Below are 22,731 nucleotides of genomic sequence, written 5' to 3'. Positions count from 1 at the left end.
AATTTTCAAACGGATTAATCCCAACAAGTAGGTTATATATTTATTTTTATGTATGTCTAATTTCATTAACTTAACTCATAGAAATTATTTGCTATCTTTTTCTTTTACCAGGTTCAAGGCATTAAATAAACAACTAAGAAAGCTACACGTCTTCTTTCCTCTCATACACAATATACACCAATGCAAACTTCTTTTATTTTAGTTTGGCTTTGTTTTCATTTATATTTCTATCATGACTATCTGCTAAAAGTTTAACTTTGTATACATATATTTCTAAAAGAATAAAGATGTCTTTCAACTATAATTAGTTAATGTTCTTCAATCTAGATGGAATTTTATAGATAAACTTTATGTAAAATTCAACACTTTATTAAATAGTATATTAATTTTTTAATTATTGGTATATGGTTAAATGCTTCCTAATATGCCAACAATCAAGCTCAGAAAAGATGAGGACAGAGTCAAAAATTAAAAATCTTGGTTTATTATTTCAAAAATTAAGAAACTAAACAAGGAGGTTGGATTATATACATCATGTATATTTCTTTTAATCTTTTTTCTTTTCAAAATTATTCAACCACATTATAACTTACTATTTTCCCTTTCTTATTTTTTATAGTAAACTTTGCACTATAACACTAAATATTAGTTTCAAACTTTTCTTGAAACTTGATTTGTGAGTAGCGGCAATGTATATTGAATGCCATTTAAAAGTTCTTTATAAGCATTCTACTATGTAATGTAATCTTTTATAAGTCTATATCTTTCAATTTTATGTTTCTATTTGAATGACTTGCATTTATAAATCATGTTTCCGTCCCAACAAACAAATAAGAAATATATTGTCGTTTGAAATTATATATGTTTAATTGACAATTTTTATATTTCCACTCATGTAGACACGGGTCAATCTATCTATACTATTAAATCAATAAGATTTTTGTACATTTGTCTTCTTTTCATTGGCCAACTCTTACAGTTTCCATATATCTATGCATTTTAAGGTTTTCTTGTAATTTAAATAATTCAAAATTAAAATGTTTTTAATGTTTTGGATGGACCCATTTTTTTTTATTTTAACCCTATACCCTATTCATGATAAACAACAACTAACCGAAATCACATTCTTTCACCCTCATCACAGCCCCATTTCTCTTTCAATCAAGCGTATTCTTAATCCAATCGATTAATGAAGGTATGCTTTCTGGTTCAAATTAGCGATTAGTGAAGGTATTGTTGGATAGTCAATGTCTTAATCGATTTATGTTTAATTAAATTAGGGTTTTAAACAATTTAGGTTCTAATCGATTTATGGTTTTAATCATCGAACAATTATATAATTGATTAATACCATAAATCGATTTATTATTACTCTCATTGTTTGCTTATTGTTACTATCAATTTGAATCGATTTATTGTTTTACATCTTTATACTTTATGAATCTGTTTATGTTTTTACACGATTTATTGTATCAATCTATTTAGGTTTTAATCTATATAATTCGGCTTTTTTTACAAACAATGAATCTCACAAAATTTTCTTTTTTGAATTTGTATTTCCGGTTGTCAGTTTTTTGTTCATATCATAACATGAATTGGAACCTGTTATATGGTTCTGCAATTGAATTATGTGCATGAATACAAATGTCGGGCAAGCCGAGTTACATTTGAGTTTAAATTTGATTTTAAATTATATTCATTGTTTTTATTTGTGATTTGATTTTAGAAATGAATGATTGGTTTTAATTTGATTTTAAATATGATTTTAAAAAAAAGAGTGCTTGATTTTTTGTAAATAGTAATGGCTTGATTTTGACTTTACAAAAACGAGTGTTTGTACCTTAAAATTTGAAACATAAATTCTCAAATAGGAAGTGCCAAATATTCGGGCTGTCTTTATTAATTTAATAGGAAATGCTTGAAATATGTCATTTCCAAAAATAAATGTACTTATGCTATAATAGAATGGTCAACATCTTTTTTAATGAAAGATTAATTTACGGCTATATTGAATACTGAACTTATTTTTAATATATTTAGTCATGTCTTAGTTAATATTTCAACCTTAAGGTAAGTATTTTGAATTCATTTTGTCTGATTAACATACTTTTGAAACCTAACATAATAAACAACATTTAATTTGATTGTTGATAAGTTTGTTTATACGTGTGTGTCATTGATGTGAAGTTTATTAGGGCTCAGTTTTGGTTACTGATTTTAATTATTTTGAGTTTTTTGTTGGGTTTGTTGAAGTCTTTTAGTTTGATTGGTGACAAGTTTGTTTATGTGTGTTTATGCATATGAAATTTAAGTTTGGGCTCAGTTGCATTTACTTATTTTTTTCATTGCTAAATTTGTTTAAAAGAATGTTGTTTTTAATAAATTTGGGGCCAAATCCACTACTTGATTCAAAAGATGATTCAATGATTAGAGATTTATATGATTAATAGGTTATTATTATTATTATTATTATTTACCAGGTATTGTTGCATACCTAACAAAATTTACCAATTTGTGACCTCCAACATACAACTTTCTCCACAGTTAGAAGCCTATGACAAACGAAGCATAACAATCACTTCTTGTGGTAAGACTTCATATACGTGTTAACCATTTAGGCTATATTTTACTTTTTATTCATATAAGCTCATTAAGATTTGCATTAAAAATCCTCTTATGACATAATGAAGAGGAAACAACTGATTTTCACGTTTGGTAAATCAGAGAAGGCTGAATTCGGCATCCTTATCGTATACAGAAATGAACGAAAGGTAAGCAATCGTGAATGTATTTCACAATGGTGAGGCTTTTTTTTTTTTCATTTGTAGTTTTAACAAAGTATTACATTAGTTCTTTAATGATGATTATTTAAATTCCTCTCTATATACTAGCAAATGCAAGGGGAGGAAGGAGATGAAGTTGTTTTTGTTAGAAGCCGACTTCAAAATGCAAATTTGGATATGGTCGGTGGAGGTGTTAAAATAATGCTTGAAAATTTCTCAAATGAGTTGTAAAGTTCCGATCCTTCATTTTACTTTTGAGAGGTTAAAGGGGAATTTTGGTAATTTTTCATAATTAGCTGTTTTTTTTTATTTAAGTTGGAGAGGAGATTCAACATATAAACTACTCTTGATTCCCTGAAATTGACAGAAGTGTATTTTGAGTTTTGAAGGTCAAATGGCAGGTGATGAGATTCGAAGTTAACAATTCTTGACTTTGCATTTTGTAATTCAAGCGAACAATTTCTTTTTTTTCATGTTCACTTATTTGTCCATTTGTTTAAGACCTAAACAAATAATTCACAAACGTAAATGAACATAAACAAACAAGCCCAAACAAGCATTAACAAACACAAATGAAATAATTGACTGAACAAAAACGAAACAAACAAACATAAGTTAGCATTAATGAACACAAACGAAAAAGTCTACTACATCACAATTTAAAAGAGCCCTTTTTACATTTATTTTTTCATAAATATAACTACGTATGCATTTATTAAAACTTAAACAAACGTAAATGAATAAACATAAACGATTTTAAATTTGTTGAGCTGCTCCTTGGTTCAGGGTAATTTGTTGCAGTTTAGGCGTTATGGGCATAAACAGGATTCAAATTTGCATAAGGTGATTGGTTGGAAGATTAAGCTCAGCATGATGAGATACGCCTTTGGTGTGGTACATGGCAATGTCTCAGAGCAATGACTGACGAAAATGTATATCTGCAAGATTTGGAGGTGAGGTACATTCTTTCATGTCTAAGGTTTTTGCGTTGGGATTCATTTGTGTCCCTTTTTTATTGAGTTGAATGGCGATCTTGGTATGGACGAGAATAGCCCAATTATGCCTTCTTTTGCTGTTCATATATACGCACAATGCCATAAATGCAGGTTCCAAGTATTGATTCACACAGGTTGTTTGACAACGTTTTGGACTATGAAAGGTATTGGCTGATCTTGCTTACAACCAATCAGTTCACATCTACTTTGATTCCCCATATCTAATTGAAGCTGGAAACAGGGTAATTATTTATTTACATCATTAAATTTTGAAATAACACAATACTTTATGATCATATTTATTTAAAAAAAGGTATTTTGAAATAACATGCGTGACTAACGATATTTAATTTTGAATTTAAGAATTTTATAATTTATAGTCAACGTGCCATGATGACCTGAGTGTTTTGTGCAGGTGATGGAGGATATAACTGTAATTGTTTGTGATTAATATGGTTCGTTATCTTGAATGTATTGCTTCCATGAGCAGGATCACTATACATTTCTTGTAAATCTTATAAAATTATTTTTATTATTATTTATTGATTTGTAAATTGTATTTTAAAGACCCAACAAGTTAGAGGGTTGACAACGAGAGATGGATATCCTCCACCTATATTTGAGGTTGAGTGTGTGTCGGTTGAATTCTAGAGGCACTAATGACTGATTTTTGGTGTTATTTAATGGTGAAGAAATCGAGTACCTAAGTTCTGATAGTGTTAGTGATGATTTCGATCCAGCTTTATAGTTATCAAATTTTCTAAACTGTTTAAAAATGTCTGGAATACCTAACCAAAGATTGGTTTTTAAAGTAAATATGCCAATAATGTTACTAAGCAATATTGATCAAAAGAATGACATATGCAACGGAACTAGACTTCAAGTTATTCATTCGGGTAGGCGTGCTATCGAAGTCAAAGTAATTTCATGTACCAATATTGGTTATCGTACTTATATTACTCGTAGTGGTCTAACACCTTTAGATAAGAAACTTCCATTTAAATTGAAGAGAAGACAAATCTGGTTTCAATTTGGCTTTCAATGACCATTAACAAATTTCAAAGGCAGTCTCTAGCAAGAATTGGAATATATTTGAGAGATCCAGTTTTTACTCGTGTTCTACTATATATATAGCTTTATCAAGAATGAATAGCATATGTGAATTAAAAATGCTTATTTTTGATAAGTAAGGTAAAATTACAAACAAAACAATAATTATGATTTTACTGAAAATATTTAATGGTTTACGAATTTGCAATTTTTAAAGTTTTAGATTATGTTTCCAAACAATGTACTATGACTTTTTTTTTCTGTAACTTTATATTTTTAAGTACTTTGTTTACATACAAGTTTGAATTGCAAGTATATTAAACAATCCTCCCAATAAACAAATAACTAAAACTTTTGTCATCTTAAATAATATGTGTTTAGTTGTCGATTTCTATATTTCCACCCGTGTCGTACACGGGTTAATAATCTAGTTTGGTATTAAGGAATTTTGTTTTCTTCATATTATTTACGACCAATTACAAGAGTCAGCTGTAAACGAGTAAAAATACAAATACAAAACAAGATAATTATGGTAAATTAATAGGTGCTAATAAATAAATGAGTCAATATAGAATATGAGATGATATGGAAGAACATAGCATTTCGTTGACAGTTTTAAGGTTCATCTATTTCCATATACACATGATACCTAGCTCCAATTTTGTCCTTAAATCCGCGCACGAAACCCCTTGCATGAGGATCATTCGAGGTTTCTTCGACCAGAATCAAGAAATGACAAATGTTTTTCACTACAAGAAGATTAAACTTGTAACGAAGTCATTCAAGTTAACGCTTCTTATTCCCGTAGCTTTCTCGGCCTCCTTTATCGTTCTCTTCGTCTTACGCCTTCTCCAGTGGAATATTGATCATGAAACAACCTCCCAAGACCAGGATTTTGTCCTCGGAACATCGGAACTGCCAACCGAAACTTCACACGTGCTGTTTGGCATCTGTGGGTCCATTAACACGTGTACGGAGCGTCACCACTACTCCGAGCTCTGGTGGCAACCAAACGTAACCCGAGGATACGTTTGGTTAGACCAAGAGCCCCACCCGGAATTATTCTCTCACACAAATTCCATACCCTTCAAGGTCTCGGAAAATGTGACTCGGTTGAATAATTCCGGGCGGAACCCTCGCATAGCCCGAATTGTGTTGGAGTCGTTCAAGCTCGGGTTACCAAATGTAAGATGGTTTGTGATGGGGGACGACGATACTGTGTTTTTTACGGATAATTTGGTATCGGTGTTATCGAAATATGATCACCGAAAGATGTACCACGTTGGTGGGAGTTCGGAGAGTGTCGAACAGGACGTGTGGCACTCGTATGATTTGTCGTTTGGTGGCGGTGGGTTTGCGGTGAGTTATCCGCTGGCCGCGGAGCTGGTGCGGACTCTAGACGGGTGTCTTGATCGGTATAGTCATTTATACGGGGATGATGAAAGGGTTTTTGCTTGTGTGACCGAGCTTGGGGTTTCCTTGACGAGAGAGCGTGGGTTTCATCAGGTAATTTTGCGTGTTATTATTGTAAATTCGATGTTTTTAAATCGATAAACTTGGTAAGAGTTTATACGGTCATGAGCATGGTTGTAAAATTCCTAACTAAAGTCCGATTAATCCTCTAATAATCCCGATTGTTTACCAATCTTTCATACTTTTACATATTGGTCACAAAACTTTCGCTATACAAGTTTGTATATATTTCAACTTTTTGCACTAACTTTTACATTTAACTTTTGTTTTCTCAACTTTTGTCAAAAGACTTTTAGCTCTTTAAATCTCACATAAAACTTTTACATTTTACTTTTTTCCTTATAACATTTGTCACAAAACTTTTAGCCCTTTAAAAATGGGCACAAAACTTTTACAGTTTTACAAATTGCGTAAAACTTTTAACCTTTCAACTTTTGCTACAAAACTTATAGAATTTTACAAATTGATCACAAAAGAATTTACACCTTTCCACCTTCAATTTTGGTCACAGATAATTTTTTTAGCTGTATCGTAATAAGCCGAACCATTTCTGACCGGGTTCTCGTCACGTCTTCACTGCTGCACGCAGGTTTAAAGGAACTTGTTCCTATTAGTTAGGAAGTATAGTTTTAGGTGGTTTTGGTATATATTTATTAGTATCTATATCTAATAGGGTCTTGCTTTAGTCTTTTTTTTAATCAATTTAGTATTTTTCTCTTTTTTTTCTTCGGGTTACATAACTTTTAAACAGTTTGTCTCCAAACCTATGCAGTTTTTTTTTTCTCTTTGTTCATCACATATTATCTGCTAATCTTGATCAAAACTATTGAAGGGCATTATCATATATATTCATTTTTTCATACCGTTACAACATTTTTTTTTTATTTTTATCTGCGTTAGAAATAAATTTATTCAAACCCGATCATACGTGATTGTACGGTAGTTTACCATTGCTATGCTATCAAAGAACTTTGTTTACAAAGTGGTTAACGGCCAAAAACGACTCCGGCTCATTTAGGCAAATACCTTGAGTACCCACACCAATGTTGTTAATTTGTGGGAAGCCCGTATCATGCGGATATGATTTGGCCAGACAACCCCCATTGTGGGTGAAGTCCGTTTGGGCCACGTTCATGACTCTAAACGACGTTAGAACAATACGACCTCCATTATCTTGTCTCTCACACACATATTATTATTTTAGTATTTTTATCGTGTTTGTAGAGTTTTGTTGTTGTAGAAGAAAATAAGTAATTTTTAAATAAGTTTGTAATATGATATGACCATTTATATATAGAGGTTTGTTGTCGTGAATACTTTTATACATGTCTTGTGGTGTTCATACATTCTTGTGCAAACACGCCCTTTAAGCTTCTTGTTCTTCCATATGCGATATCTACTTATCTAGCCTCCACTTCTCTTCTTAAATCCCCCGAAACCACTCAAATACGAGGATCATCCTATGTTTTAAGGAACAGATTCAAGAAATGACAAACTGTTGTCAGTACAAGAACGCAGTCATAATGAAGTCGTTCAAGTTAACCCTCCTTGTTTTCCTTCTATTTTCAGCCTCCTTTATCATTCTCTCCGCCTTACGCCGCCAACCTTCATGCTTGTCGACCGCACCCGAATATTGGCATCTCCACCCGAATATTCCCCAAACACACGAACCGCCTACGCCTACTGAAATTTCACACGTGCTGTTCGGTATCAGTGGTTCAGTTCACACGTGGACTGATCGTCGACACTACTCCGAACTCTGGTGGCAACCAAATATAACCCGAGGATTCGTTTGGTTAGACAAGGAACCCGACGCGAAACTCTTCTCTCACCCGAATTCGCTCCCTTTTAAAATCTCAAAAAACAAGACCGGGCTGAATAATGCAAGCCCAGCGGTTCGCATAGCCCGAATTGTGTTGGAGTCGTTTAAGCTCGGGTTACCTAATGTGAGGTGGTTTGTGATGGGAGACGATGACATGGTGTTTTTTCCTGATAATTTGGTATCCGTGTTATCGAAATATGATCACGGGAACATGTACTACGTTGGTGGGAATTCGGAGAGTGTCGGACAGGACGTGAAGCACTCGTATGATACGGCATTTGGTGGTGGTGGGTTCGCGGTGAGTTATCCGCTGGCCGCGGAGTTGGTGCGGATTTTGGACGCGTGTCTTGATCGATACCATTGGTTTTACGGGTCGGATGAAAGGGTGAGGGGTTGTGTGACCGAGCTTGGCGTTTCGCTTACGATAGAACGTGGGTTCCATCAGGTAATTTTAGCTGTTTTGCGTAAATATGATGGTTGGTTACAATTTACAATGTCGGGTGTGGTCCGTGTGGACATGAGTCCCGGTAACGTAAATACAATGGTTGATCACTGGGTCTTATTGTCTAGTGAATCTTGCCCGGTTGTTGGAGACTTGGAATGGATAGTTTGGATATGGTCAATGCGTCAATCAAGGCTGATTTTTTTTTAAATAGTGTGTGAAGAAAAAATTGTCAAAACAAATATTTTGACGTTTAACTTTCACTACATTTTTTTAGAACCTTTAGAAACGCGACTTTCTTTATCTGTTTAGGTTATCGCATTCTTTAATTTGGAGAGCTATGTTGTCCTACTCTGGCCGAACTATATTGTTTTAACAGAACTCAAACTGAGTTTGGTTTAGACGTTCCCTCGGAAAATCATACAGCCGGCTGCCACTTGGCAATCGTTGTCCCACCACCATAAGGGAAGAACTCTCTGGCGTAATATACGGTGGGACGAAAACATAGGTAGGCTCGGGATTCGAGCTGACAACCTCGCAAGACCTAGCTCAAATCCTTTATTGCCAATATCCACCCGAAATGACACAAGTGAGGATCGAACTTAGGTCTCCTAAGCCAAGCATTCGTCCCACTACGGCACAGGTGGGATTATTGATTCTTTTTATTTTAATAAAATATTATTTTATTTAATTTATTTTTTATTAAGAAAATAGTTCCTAATGGAAATTTACCGCGCCACATTGAATTTCCTACGCCATAAAGGAATTTGCCGTGCCATATTAAAACTGTTGAGCTAAAGTGATCTAGTATGCTATGCTGAAGTTTGTTTCGCCACAATAAAACTTGATGTGCTAAATGAAACATATTGAAACGAAAGTTGTTCTTCTACTTGACTATCTTGAGCCTTACAAGGTTTTTCACTAAATCCGCTCATAAGGGAAGGGCAGGTCGACGCTCAAGCAGTGAGTGTGGCAGATGCTTGGAAGCACTTTGATTTCATACGTCGTAGTTGTGTAATAAATAGTTTAGCGGACTTGTTGTACAACGTGCGATAAACATTGTATAAGAACAATGGGAGTTTTTAAAGAAAAGGTACAAAACGGAGGATCCCGGAACAAAGAAACTTGCGGCCCGTTTCTTGGACAAAATAGTTGATTCCAAGACAAGTGCAAGAGTTACAAGTTATAAGTTACCATATCCACACCTAGGGGATGACCCTTAGTAAGACTTTTTAAATGGAAACAGTGATTGAGAAGTTGTCTCCTAGACTCCTAGTCGAATAGAATATAAGAACTATCTAAAGCACAAATGAAAGGAAATGACTGTGGATGAACTTGTTCCTCTTCACATTCAAGAGAACAACAAGTTGGCTCATTAAAGTAGCGTTTTGCAACTTTCTACAATGGCTAGCCTTGTTGAGAATGGCCAATCCTGTAGTAGCAACCACAAGAACTAGGTACCCAAAAAAGGTAGAGGAGACCAAAAGTTGTGAACTTTGGACCGAGGAACCGAGGCTGAGAACAAGAAGTCTCAGCCATTCTTAGGGAAAGACTACAACTGCTATTAAGCAAGTCATTGGTCTTAACAATGCCAGCAACCAAGGCATGAGCGGCGCGCCGCTGATAATGATATGCCTCTAGTGGCAATGATAACAAATTTATTGACTAATTACTGCGGAGGTCAACACTATAGGAAGCAACCCCAAGGGAGGTATGTTAGCAAAGGGCCACTCGCCATGTTTTTGGATACAATACCTTCTTCTCTGTATTCAAATAGGTTGTGGTCGATCAAAAGCTTTATATAAAGAATGCGGCTATGACCTGACTGACATCAATTGGGTGGGAGGCATGCTCGTGTGGCGTGCGCAATAAGCACAATGTTGCCCTTTGATTGCGCATTTGGCACTTAGAGTCGTCTTTGTATTTTTGAAGGATTGCTCAAAGTAGCCACCAAGTTCCTGATTGTCTACCGCCCAGGTGCCCTAGGTCATTAATTGTGCTTGATCGGTTGCTACCACTCCTAGTTTACGCAGGTGCTACTGGATGAGCTGAAACATGAGAAATAATCAATTTCAATTAATTCTTTAAACAAAATAACTAGCATGGAAGACATTTAATGTAATTTGTTTTTTAGGTTTAATTTTTGATAGAGCTAATCCAGTCGGGTTTCACTGTAAAGATTAATAGATCCTTTAAATAAAAATATCAAGATAAACAAATTCACAAAAGTTCTTCCAAGCTATCATTTAATTGTATACTTTCTATTTCAAAGTACTATTTCAAATGATGGTGTCTTCTCAGATAGTACTATCTGAGAAGACATTCGTTGAACATTAATTTTCAGCCAAAACACATATTTTCGTCTCATTCTTGCCATTTCATTTTTATTGTACATGTAAAGTTTTGTAACCCATTGCTTTCCTTTTAGATTTGGCAATTAATTCAGTAACAGTATTTTATTTATGTTACTATAAAGATGGTTCTTACATTTTAAGTTTTTAACCCTTAATTCTTATGATAGATGAATATTAGAGGAGATGCATATGGTCTACTAGCAGCACACCCCATGACACCACTGGTTTCACTCCACCACCTTGACTATATTAACCCACTTTTACCAAACAAAACAAAGTACGAGTCATTGAATACTCTCATCCAAACCTACCGTCACGACCCACTCAGAGTCGTGCAACAGTCGTTTTGCTACTACAAGACCTTGTCCATATCCGTCTCCTGGGGATACACGGTTCACATATACCCGACTCTATTGACAGCAGTAGAGCTCGTGATGCCAATGCAGACATTCGTCACATGGGATAGCTATAAAGATGGGCCTTTCACGTTTAATACCAGGCCCTTCCCAACCAACCCGTGTGAACGTCCGGCTATATATTACATTAGCCAGGTTCAAGAGGCGGGAAATGATACGGTTACCACTTATACAAGAGATATGCCGGTCAAGATATGCGAAAACAAAGATTATCCTAGCAAAATTGAGAAGGTTGTAGTCTTGGCATCGAAGATGAACCCATATTATTGGATTGAGGTAAATATTTTTGTGTTTATTATATTGTGACAAGTATCATGATTCTTGGTTTTGTCAAGGGCTATTCACGAGTCGAGCCCGAGTCAAGCCATGGTGGTTTCGAGGTCGGGCTCGAAATTAAACGAAGCAACTTAGCAAGGCTCTAACTCGATTTTGAAGTTAAACGAGTTTAAGATCGAGCCAACGAGCCAAGCCGTGACTCGAGCTGAGCTGGGTCGATTTTGGCTCAGTTACAAAAATAATCCAAATCAGCTCAGAATATTAAATCAATTTTTTATAACCAGTTTTATTCTAACTTTTATCGAGCGAGCTTTTATAACAGCGAGTTGCATGTTGTGCAGGGGACAAAAAGACTGTGTTATGAGATTCGCAAGTGGAAGTATAATAGTGTCCAAATAAGGGTCAGAAATTGTAAATATGGAGACCATTACTGACGGTTAACTACAACTTGTCAAGTGAGTTGATATTATTTTTTTTTCTCTTTTCAACTGACTTGATATTTGATTTTAAAAGATATCTTTAAACTTTTTAAGTGTTTATAATTAATGAATTTGTTTAAAGAATACAAACCTATTAAATAAATATAATAAACATTAGTTACTAGTATAATTATTCATTAGTGTCACTTAAGGCATCCGGAGTGGCGTTCTTTGCCCCTACACTACTACACTACTTCTTGAAGTTGAGGGCATTGACCCTAAGGCTTTGCTGTTAAAACGATGTTAAGCAAAAACTAGGGGTGAACTCTCTTATTTTCAACCAATCTCCATCATTCAGTTTATTAATTGTTTAATTTATTTATATAATTTAATCATTATTTTAATTATATGGGATGCGGGAAACTATTATGCATCTTTTTTAGTGATGCTTTTTCTCCAGAAGCTTAGGTTTTCTAATCCCGAACAATTAAAATCTTGATTGCTTTACGAAAAAAAATATTATGCTAGTGTGGTATCCGACGATTAGTGTTATGCTAGCGTGGTTGACCTTTCTTCATACCATTTCATGTGGGTTCAAGTGGAGTTCATATGTATGTAGATCGGCTTATTCACGAACCAAGATCGATAAGGATGATGGGCTAAAGGAGAGTTGATGATTGGATACTTCACCATCGCTTCCATCGTAGCCATTCTCCCTCGAATCCACTGTGCATGAAAAATCCAAGGGAAAGCTATAATGAAAACAAATGTGAGCGAATCAAAGCATGTCACAATTAGGTTTTAATCGGGTGCTAGGTTAATTTTTTAAAAATAAAGAAAAAAATTTGAGACCATTTTCTATAATAAAATGTTTTAGTCGTTAATAATGCAGGGTACTATTAAATATGGGTGCGACATCACAAATCCCAACAACCCGTAAACACATTTAGCTAAAAAATTGTGTTCTAACATTTGACTCGTCTTTTTTTTTTGTACTTATTACTAAAAAGTGTTTGTTTTATAAGCTAAACCGATCGATATCTTGTAATAGGATTAATAAATCTTTTTAGTTTAAAAGTAGTAATTTTTATGTATTCTTATTTTTGTTGTAATATACAATTTTAAAATATAAATATGTATAAATATGTAACAAAGACCCGTAAGTGTACATAACTTTAACTTCATATCTTTCCGCTATTATACTTATATATCTTGTCTTCGTGCAGGCGTGGATGCTACGGCATTCCAGAGTGGAGCGGGAGGGAGCAGCTCTGGACCCATGAAGGTAGGTTTGGTCAACCTACCCGAGGCGATGACCCAGGCGGTTACGCCTGCTTGCAGTACTGGTTCAGTTGCTCATCCCGTTGAGCCAACTGTTCCAGCTGTAACATTATCCCCGCCGGCCGTCAGTGCCATTTTCACAGAATCCATCACTTAGTCTCCCATCACCAACCTGTTTCTTCTGAAACTAAATGTTGAGGTTAGGAATCGAACCTGGGTCATATGGAATACCAAGTCTCTCTCTTGCCACTTCACCACCAGCTCATTGGCGTAATATGTTATGCCTATTTAAGTTTTTTTTAAACAACAAAATTTCATTTTTTCCGTGCATTTGCAAATGTTTATACCCACAAACTCATATTTAAACCCAATACCTCAGCTGCCACTTGATAGTCATTTTGCCACTACTCATTAGCGTAACACACGGTGGGACGAAAACCTAGGTGGACTCGGAATCCGAACTGATAACCTTGTATAATGGATAACTCAAATCCTTCATTGTCAATATCCATCCAAATTGACACAAGTGGGGATCGAACTTGGGTCTCCAATGGAGAACCCACGTTTTCCTGCCACTAGGCCATAATTGAGGGGGATATATTTATTTATGTTGATTGTAGTTTTAATGAATTGTTTCTTTTTAATTTAACGATTTATAGAATAATTTAGTGTATTTCATTGGTTGAATATGTATTAAATAAACACAAAACATATGTTGTATATATCTTTTAGCTGGTAACACTAAGAGCTTCTTCAACGTGGGCGTCCAGATCTCACGTGGAATGGAGCTGGAAGAGCAAGAGAGGCAAAAGGAAAGAGAGAGCGTGTGGCTGTGTGGAATTCCGGACGGGTTTTTTGAGAATAAAGGATTGGATAGGAAAAAGAGACGGACGACGAAGATGCGTTGCGGATGCTCTAGGGATATCTCCAACATGATGTATGTAAAAATCCACATCCAATGTGGATAAATGCAGGATGCGTTGGAGGAAAAGTTTGTGGATAATGAATGCAACAAATTTGAAATCAACAAAAAAAAAATTACCTTTACGAGCTAAAAGAAAAAAAAACACAAATATTACAAGCAAATCATACGGCCATACCCAACTAAAAAACAAAATAATAATAATGGATATTGCAAAACGAAATATTGTGAAAATTTTCTTTCCAATATAAAAATAATTGGATGGAAAGAAAAGGAAAAGAGATAAAATATGTGAAATGGAAAGGAAAAGAAAATAAAGTTTTCGTTTTCTTTCTTTTCTTTCATTAGGTAAACTCGGGAACACAAGTACACAACAACCCTCGTTGCGTTCTCTAAACAATGTTGAAAGAGGATGACAATGAAATTAGATGTTTTATTCCGCACTGCTTCACACTTGGCAAGTGAAGGTTCAAATAGCATCACAGCCCAAAGTAATTTTATTTTTCTTGAAAGACCGAATTTATATTAAAAAAAACAAAAAAACAAACCTCCTAACCAGTAGTTAGGAGCCCAATAAACATATATTTAAAAAAAATGTTGTGGAATAGAAACTCTTTTATTTTGTATGTGTTTTTCTTTTCTTGCCTACATAAAACTGAAAGCCAACTCTCCCATAAAGAATGTCAATGTTCATGTGAGCAGGAAAGGTAGAAACAGTCTTTAGTCAGAAGGATGGCTAAAATAAAATGTACATCTCTCTTTTCACTCAGCAAGCATGTATGTAGCTTTTTATTAAATTTAAACCTGGCCATGGGTCTGCTGGAAATATATTGAAATTTTCTTATCAAGTACAATGCGTGTTTCACTGACTTTAACCATAAAAAAGTTTTAGTTTTTTAAGAAATGTACTTAAAAAAGTTATATAATAAAATCTAAGTAAACAAGTGAAAGCTGAAAAATAACTAAAAAGTAATATTTAGAAAATTTTGAAATTAGCCCTTTTATATTAAAATAGAAAATTAAGAAATCATTTTATATGGGCATGTAAAATAGTAGTAGTTTGTTAATAGTATGCTGTATGCATAGAGATTCTTTAATGATTGACGCTTGCAATGTATCAACGGTAACCCAAGTTAAAAGGATGGGGTACCTTTACATTTTATTTGCTATTTACCTAATAATATAAAACATTACCTCGTAACCAAATACTAGGTACCAAAAACAATAATTTAATTATTTAGTGGGCCAGAAATAAATTATAAATTATAATCATAAAACGTACCAAAAAGTGAAGTTTTACTTATTTTAAATTTAAACCGGTCCTTTTCCTGAGATAATAATAATTATAATATTTTGAACACAACCAGCTTTTAAAAAAATTTAATTTTTAAAACCTAAACTTTAATCTGGTCTAATAAACATTTATGTCTTGGAACTTAGATCTCATTCTCACGTGAGTGTGTGAAAGGTAACCAAATGCAAATGTTTGGTCAAAAATGGAATAACCAGCCAGTCAACCTTTAGCCAAGAAACAAAAAAAAAATGTTTAAACATTAGATTATTTATTTATGATATGCCAGCAACAGCTGTACTTCGTGTTCCACAAAACACTATTGGCTCATTCTAGAGACCACCACAAGATAGATAACCTCAACTCAATCTAAATCTAAATCTAAATCTAAATCTAAATCTAAATCTAAAACCGCCTTTCTTTCTATATTCCAAATACTACTGCTCTCCCTTATCGTACGCCTCTCTGCACTTCCTGCTAAACGTACACCCCACTCACACCCTCTTCTAAAAAAACCATCATCATCATCACCACCTATAGCTTCTTCAACTAGTAGGCTGCTAGCTAGTCTATGCTCTTATCACCTTTGCTCTGCACATCTATAGCTGTGCTTATTCGTACACATCTGGTTTAATATAGCAGGTTTCAAATATTTGAATCTTTACCTTTTTTGCTTACTTACAGATCTAGGGTTTTCAGGTTTAAGGTGTTCATGCAAATTATTATTTGGGTTTGAGTTAACTAAAGTTTTGATCATGGCGAACCGATGGTGGGCTGGGAATGTGGGCCAGACGGCGGGTATTCACTTAAGGCATACGCCGGCGCCGGAAGATGACAAGACGGCGTTAGATATCACCGGAAATGGTGCAAACCCTAACGAAGATGAAGATGAAGAGTTTGGTGAGCAAGAGCATCTTAATAATATTGTTTCTTTGGAGTGTCCCGAGCCTACGAGCTCGGGTGGGGGCAGGCGGCCTCGTGGGAGGCCGCCCGGCTCGAAAAACAAGCCGAAGCCCCCGATTGTGATAACTAAGGAGAACCCTAATGCTCTCCGGAGCCATGTGTTGGAAATCACTAGTGGAAGTGATGTTTCCGAATGTATCGCCACGTTCGCTCAGCGCCGACACCGTGGGGTGTCGGTACTGAGTGGAACGGGGATTGTTACTAATGTGACACTCCGTCAGCCCGCAGCTCCGGGCGGGGTGTTGAGTTTGCAAGGACGGTTTGAAATCCTGTCCTTGTCTGGGGCGTTTCTCCCGCCCCCGTCCCCGCCTGGGGCCACTGGGCTGACGGTGTATTTAGCTGGTGGTCAAGGGCAAGTGGTGGGTGGGTTGGTGGTCGGGCAACTAGTGGCGTCTGGGCCGGTGATGGTGATTGCAGCGACGTTTACTAACGCGACTTACGAGCGGCTCCCGTTGGAGGATGATGAGGAGGGGGGTGAAATGCAAATTCAGCAAACTTCAGGTATGAATGCTGGAACTAGTCCACAATCTGGAGGGGGGGCTCCTCAAGGGGAAAATATTCCATCTTCTTCAATGCCAGTTTACAATCAGCCCCCTAAACTATTGCCAATTGGGCAAATGCATCAGGACATGTTTTGGGCGACTCCACCGCGCTCTTCACCGTCTAATTTCTAGCTTTTTTCTATGCAAGTGCAAGATGGTCTCTTTTGTAGAAGAATAGGGGTAGTTTCTAGAAAGGTAGAAGCTTCATATTTTGTTTAATGATAGTTTGGTTAGGATTACCGCTTTCTTATGTTGTAATTTGACTCACTCTTATGTATTTTGTGGCTTAGTTTGATGGTTTATGAATTATGAAGCTAGTTTTACTTAATTTTTATTGCCTTGTTTGTGTTTTATGTTAAAAATTTGAATGCTTGAGTAGCAGAATGGGGCTCAATCGAGCCATGGGGACTGCCATGTGAAAATGAGAAGGTTGAGGTGAAAGAGCCTTGAAAACTTCACTTGGTCAAAAGGTTTGCTTATTCGAAAGGTTTAGTTATTCGAAGTGTATTGTAAGCGAAGGCCTCCCTGGTTTAGTAAATGTTTTGAGCTAAACTCACAAGACTACGACGTGTAACCTTACGAATTTACATATACATACCTCGTTTTGTATTTATAGATGCGTATCTCGTTTACAATGTAACATGATAGGTTACAAGTTTTAATCCCGCTAACTAAAATTTTCATTTTATTGTTTGGTATGCTAGAAAATAATTACGCATACTTATCTAGTATACTACCATATGTGTGATATGTCATGGTTTACATAAATCCCTTCATTGTTTATCAAGTCACAAAATAATGTTAATATAAATTAAATGTCTAAAAGTGGTTTCTTGAGGTATCGTTGTTAACGGGATTCCTTAAGAATCATTCCCAATACTATAGACTCGTGAGCCTATTTAAGTTCGAAAAATAAAGATGAGGTGCGCTCAAACGTAAAGATATTAATAAAATAATGTAAACGAAAATAAATTCGTATAAGTAAAATACTAATGTAAAAGTAGAAAGATAAAATTTGAGTCAAAAAGGTTTAGGAGGGTTCAATCATATTTCACCAGGTATATATTTTGCTTTGGTTTGAAGAATTGTCCACTTGCAGACGGTGACGACACTATTATAATATAATAATTTGGGATATTGATAAAGTTGCCTTGTGAGTTGTGAACTGGTGACCACGTCCACAACGCCCTAGCCACTAGACGAAAATACATGACAAATATTTTTTGTTGGTTTTTAGCTAGCTAGCTACTAAATGATTGTAATTAAATATTTAATTTAAAGAAGAGAATTATATCCGTCACTTGTTGATGATTACTTTTAATAGTAGTTCATACTCAATAACCTTAAGGCTAAGGGGTGTGGGGGGCTTCAGCGGGGGCTCCAGCCAATAATATTATGACGTGTGGCAGAGAGAGAAACTGGATAAGGGGTGTGTTGGAGCCCCCGTTGGAGCCCCTGGCCCTAGTGTGGAGGGGCTCCAGCGAATTTTTTTTTATTTTTTTATAAATATATTCAAACAACGTGTTATTAAAAAAACACACATTTTTTTTAAAATTCAAATTACAAAAAAAAACATACTAAAAATTAAACAAACAATAATACTTAATAATAACACTAATCTAATACAAGATCATCGAGTATGACGACATTTTTTTTTAAAAAAAAGTTGGGAAGATGGGTTGATTTTGGGTTTTATTTTGAAGTTGTGGTGATTGATATGGGTGAAATGAGGTATTTTATAGATGAAATGGGGTATTATTTAGGGAAAAAATATATTTTTTTTTAATTTAATCCCTTCCCAACGGCTCTTTTTACCTTCCCAACGTCCATTTTCTCTCTCTTCTCCCGCGACCAGCCTCACGCCTGCCTGGATTTCTGCGCTCGCGCCCCTGCTCGCGCCCCGGTGGTGTGGGGTTAGCGCCCCGGGGCGCGAGCGGAGGGGCTCTAGCGCCCCGGTTAGCGGCCCACACCCCTCAGCCTAAGAACACATTCGTTTCATATTAATAAAACTGGAATTTGAATTTGCATAGAATTTGAAATTTAAATGATTGGATTTGGAATCTAAGCATTCCAAAATGTATTGGAATTGTAAAGAATAGAAATCTAATTTCATCCTTGATGTGTTCGTTTGACAAATGAATAGTAACCTGTAAACATAAATTTTGGTTTTTTTAACGAGGATAACAGTGGAAGCATTTTAGTTTCTTTTTTATATTTTTTGTTTTTGTTTGTTTTTTTTTTTGTATTTTGCGTTATGATTTTTTTATTATTTTTTAAGGGTTTTCTATTAGCATCAAAAACCCTTAAAAATAATGATAAAAAAAATTCATAACTCAAAATATAAACCAAAATCTAAAATGTTTTATTCATTGTCCTCATTCAAAAAAGATCTCGATAAAAGATTCTAATGAATTCACTTGAAGTTTTTCACATTTTGGAAAGATTTGAAATCCCTTTATTTAAAAAAATTAAACTCCAATTCCAATTCTTTGACAACCGAACACACCAAAATGGAATTAAGATTCCAATTCCAACAAAACAAACACGTCATGTCATGGAATTTTAATTCCAATTCCTTTAAATTCCCACGAATTCTGTGAAACGAGCGCGCCCTATGTTTTATATGTCAAGTATTTAAATATTTGGTTAGAATCAATAGAAAAAATATTATAAATTTCACTAAAATTAATTAATCCATATGCCAAAGTGAGAAGGAAATACTCTTTAATTGAATGTTTAATTAATCCATCGTGTATTAATTTTGTGAACTTATTGTAGTTTCCATGGTTAAATCAACTTAAAATGGAATGCTCAAAGAGCGTTACACTATACATGTAACACCCCGACCAAAGGCGGATTATACATCGGGGCGCCACATATTGTTTCATTACTCGTGACACTATTGGGTGTCAATATTTAATAAATATATTCGTTCGCGCACGCGCAGGGTAAACACAAGATAACATAAAGCAACATAATTCAATATAATATAAGGCAAAATATTCGAACAACAATAACTTGTCTTGATACATTTTAATCTAGGTCCAAAAGTAAAAACGTCCTACGTGTCCACAAGCTCCAAATGTAGCTACAGCAACCCTGAACATGTGTTAAAATAAAACGTCAAACACTTGCGTGTTGGTGAGAAATCAAGTTTAATACAATACATAGATAACCATAAATCTGCGCGCAACATGTGTATGTCTGGTTTTCAACAAGGGTGTAATCTGATCGGGACCAACTCTAAGATTCATAAGACTGCCAGTGCTCACAATTGAGCTCACAAACAAGACAAACTGTGCATGTGTAAACAAAAGAGAAAATCATAAACGATAGTTCTCCCGTGTTCATCTAATGGTACCATGAGAACTGCGGAATAGACCGACAAGACGGTTAATGATCCACACATACAAATAAACAGCCAAGTCTACGTCCTCAACACATGGGATACTGCGCGACTAAAGTTCATAAACAAGTTTAAGACTCTAAGTTTGTATGAACACATGAACATCCCAAAACATTAAAAGCAAAAAGGGATTAGGTACGAGATTACTCACTTGAAAAACGATGCGGTGTAAGATAAAGCAAGAACCAACTTTAAACAAGCACAAGTTAACCTATAAATAAGATTATTGTTTTAATGATTTGATTTAAGTCTTGATCACAAGTTAGCATAATTAATAAGTAAATTATTATATATAATATATATATATTACCGGAAAAGCAGGACAGAACAGGGAGGAAGACGGAGGCAGAGAGGAAGACGGCAGAGAGAGCAAGGGGCAAGAGAACAGGAGAGATTAAGTGTTTGTGTGTGATGTGTTAGGAAAAATAAGATTATTATTTATAGGAAAACCCTAGGAGACATAATCCCTAGAAAAGGGGAAAGGATCTTTAACAGGATCAAGCAAAAGATATCAAAAAGCAAAAGATATCAAAAAGCATAAGAAAACAAAAGCAAAAGATATGGAAAGATATGGCAGCTGCAGGGGGCAAGATAAAGCTGACAGGTTAACAGTAAAAAGCATGGGCGGATCAGATAAAGGTACTGGTCAAGCATGGCAAAAGCAGATCTCAAAAGATAATGTCAGTCACTTTTTCTGCCAACCAATGGGGTTGGTGCGCATGCTGCGCCGAAAGTAACTTTTCAGACATAAAGCAGATTAGGTCAACAGCTCAAAAGATAAGACATCACAAAAGCAAACGGCTAGATTCAACAGAAGAAAACTCAAAGGGTTAAACGCGAGAAGGCTAAGGCGCGAAGGCAGACACAGAAGGTCAAGAGAGCGCGAGCGCGAAGGCAGTCAGAAACAACCTTAACGCGTCGCGGAAAGAACTACATTTCTAAGCGCGCCGCGGGAAGAATCACATTTCTTAGCGCGCCGCGGGAGGAACTAAAATTCCTAGCGCGCCGCGGGAAGAACTATAATTCTTCGCGCGTCGAGGGATGAACTACGATTCTTAGCGCGCTGCGAGGAGAACTACAAATCCTTAGCGCGTCGCGGGAAGAACTACCGTTCTTCGTGCGCTGCGAGAAGAATTACAATTCTTAGCGCGCTGCGAGAAGAGTTCATCTCGCGTATCGCTGGAACAGATGGTCTTCACGCAGGATTCCTTGTAAGGGGTCTGGCGCGTGGAGCTGCGCAGACAACCTTAGGCGGGAAGGAACAAAGGACAAGCAAAGAGTTAGAAGAAAAAGAGGGAAACAAGGCTTAAGGGCGGGACGGCGACAAGAGGGAAAAGAGGGCGGAAAGAGAGAAGAAGAGGGACGGGACGGCGGAAAGAAAGAGAGAGAAAGAGGCGGGAAGGAAAATATATATTATTACTAAAAGTAAAATATAAGTAGAAATAAATATTAAATCATAAAAGAAAGAGATCGGGTCAGAGAAACGGGTACCTGGGTCGGGTCGGATCGGGGCAGATGTTACAGTCTCCCCTACTTTAAGAAATTTCGTCCCGAAATTTTTCTCGAAGTAGGTTGCGCAGAGAACAGGTGCGGGTACTTGATCTTCATTTGATCTTCCCTTTCCCATGTAAACTCGGCTCCGCGCTTGGACTCCCAACGAACTTTCACGATAGGGATACGACTGCGCTTGGTTTGCTTTACCTCGCGACCCATAATCTCAACAGGCTTCTCAACGAAATGCATAGTTTCATCAACTTGAACTTCATCAAGTGGAATGTGAAGGTTCTCGTCAGCTAAACACTTCTTGAGATTGGATACATGGAACGTTGGATGCACATTACTGAGCGCGGGCGGCAGGTCAAGTCTGTATGCAACTTTTCCTACACGCGCGAGAATCTTGAATGGACCAACATAACGAGGAGCAAGCTTACCTTTCTTCCCAAAGCGGACAACACCTTTCCAGGGCGACACTTTGAGGAGAACAAGATCACCAACTTGAAATTCGAGAGGCTTTCGCCTACGATCTGCGTAACTCTTCTGTCGGCTTCTGGCAGTCAGCAGATGATCACGGATCTTGGCGATTTTATCGGTTGTCTCTTGAACAAGTTCGGGTCCTGTGATTTGAGTTTCTCCCACTTCGCTCCAACAAATCGGGGAGCGGCATTTACGACCGTAAAGTGCTTCAAATGGGGCCATACCAATACTGGAATGATAGCTGTTATTATAAGAGAACTCAATCAAAGGCAGGTGTGAATCCCAATTACCTCCAAAATCAAGAACACAAGATCGGAGCATA

General features: G+C 36.1%; 1 protein-coding gene and 1 pseudogene across 1 annotated transcript; both read left to right on the top strand.

The window, feature by feature from the left end:
* Positions 1-6,028: 6,028 nt before the first annotated feature.
* On the top strand, positions 6,029-11,757 carry LOC143593454 (uncharacterized). Its single transcript, XM_077073082.1, has 4 exons — positions 6,029-6,334; positions 7,807-8,568; positions 11,087-11,611; positions 11,671-11,757. Exons 1-4 carry the CDS (start codon positions 6,029-6,031, stop codon positions 11,755-11,757), a joined length of 1,680 nt encoding a protein of 559 aa, XP_076929197.1.
* A 4,336-nt stretch (positions 11,758-16,093) lies between these two features.
* LOC143593458 (AT-hook motif nuclear-localized protein 20 pseudogene) lies at positions 16,094-17,330 on the top strand (annotated as a pseudogene).
* The last annotated feature ends 5,401 nt before the right edge of the window (positions 17,331-22,731 follow it).

This window comes from Bidens hawaiensis, unplaced genomic scaffold (genome assembly GCF_021521415.1).
Source record: "Bidens hawaiensis isolate Kalapana, Puna unplaced genomic scaffold, B.hawaiensis_p1.1 tig00042242_1, whole genome shotgun sequence".
In the NCBI taxonomy this organism is placed as follows: domain Eukaryota; kingdom Viridiplantae; phylum Streptophyta; class Magnoliopsida; order Asterales; family Asteraceae; genus Bidens; species Bidens hawaiensis.
Note: the sequence above shows the minus strand (reverse complement) of the source record. Positions and strands in the feature narration are given on the sequence as shown.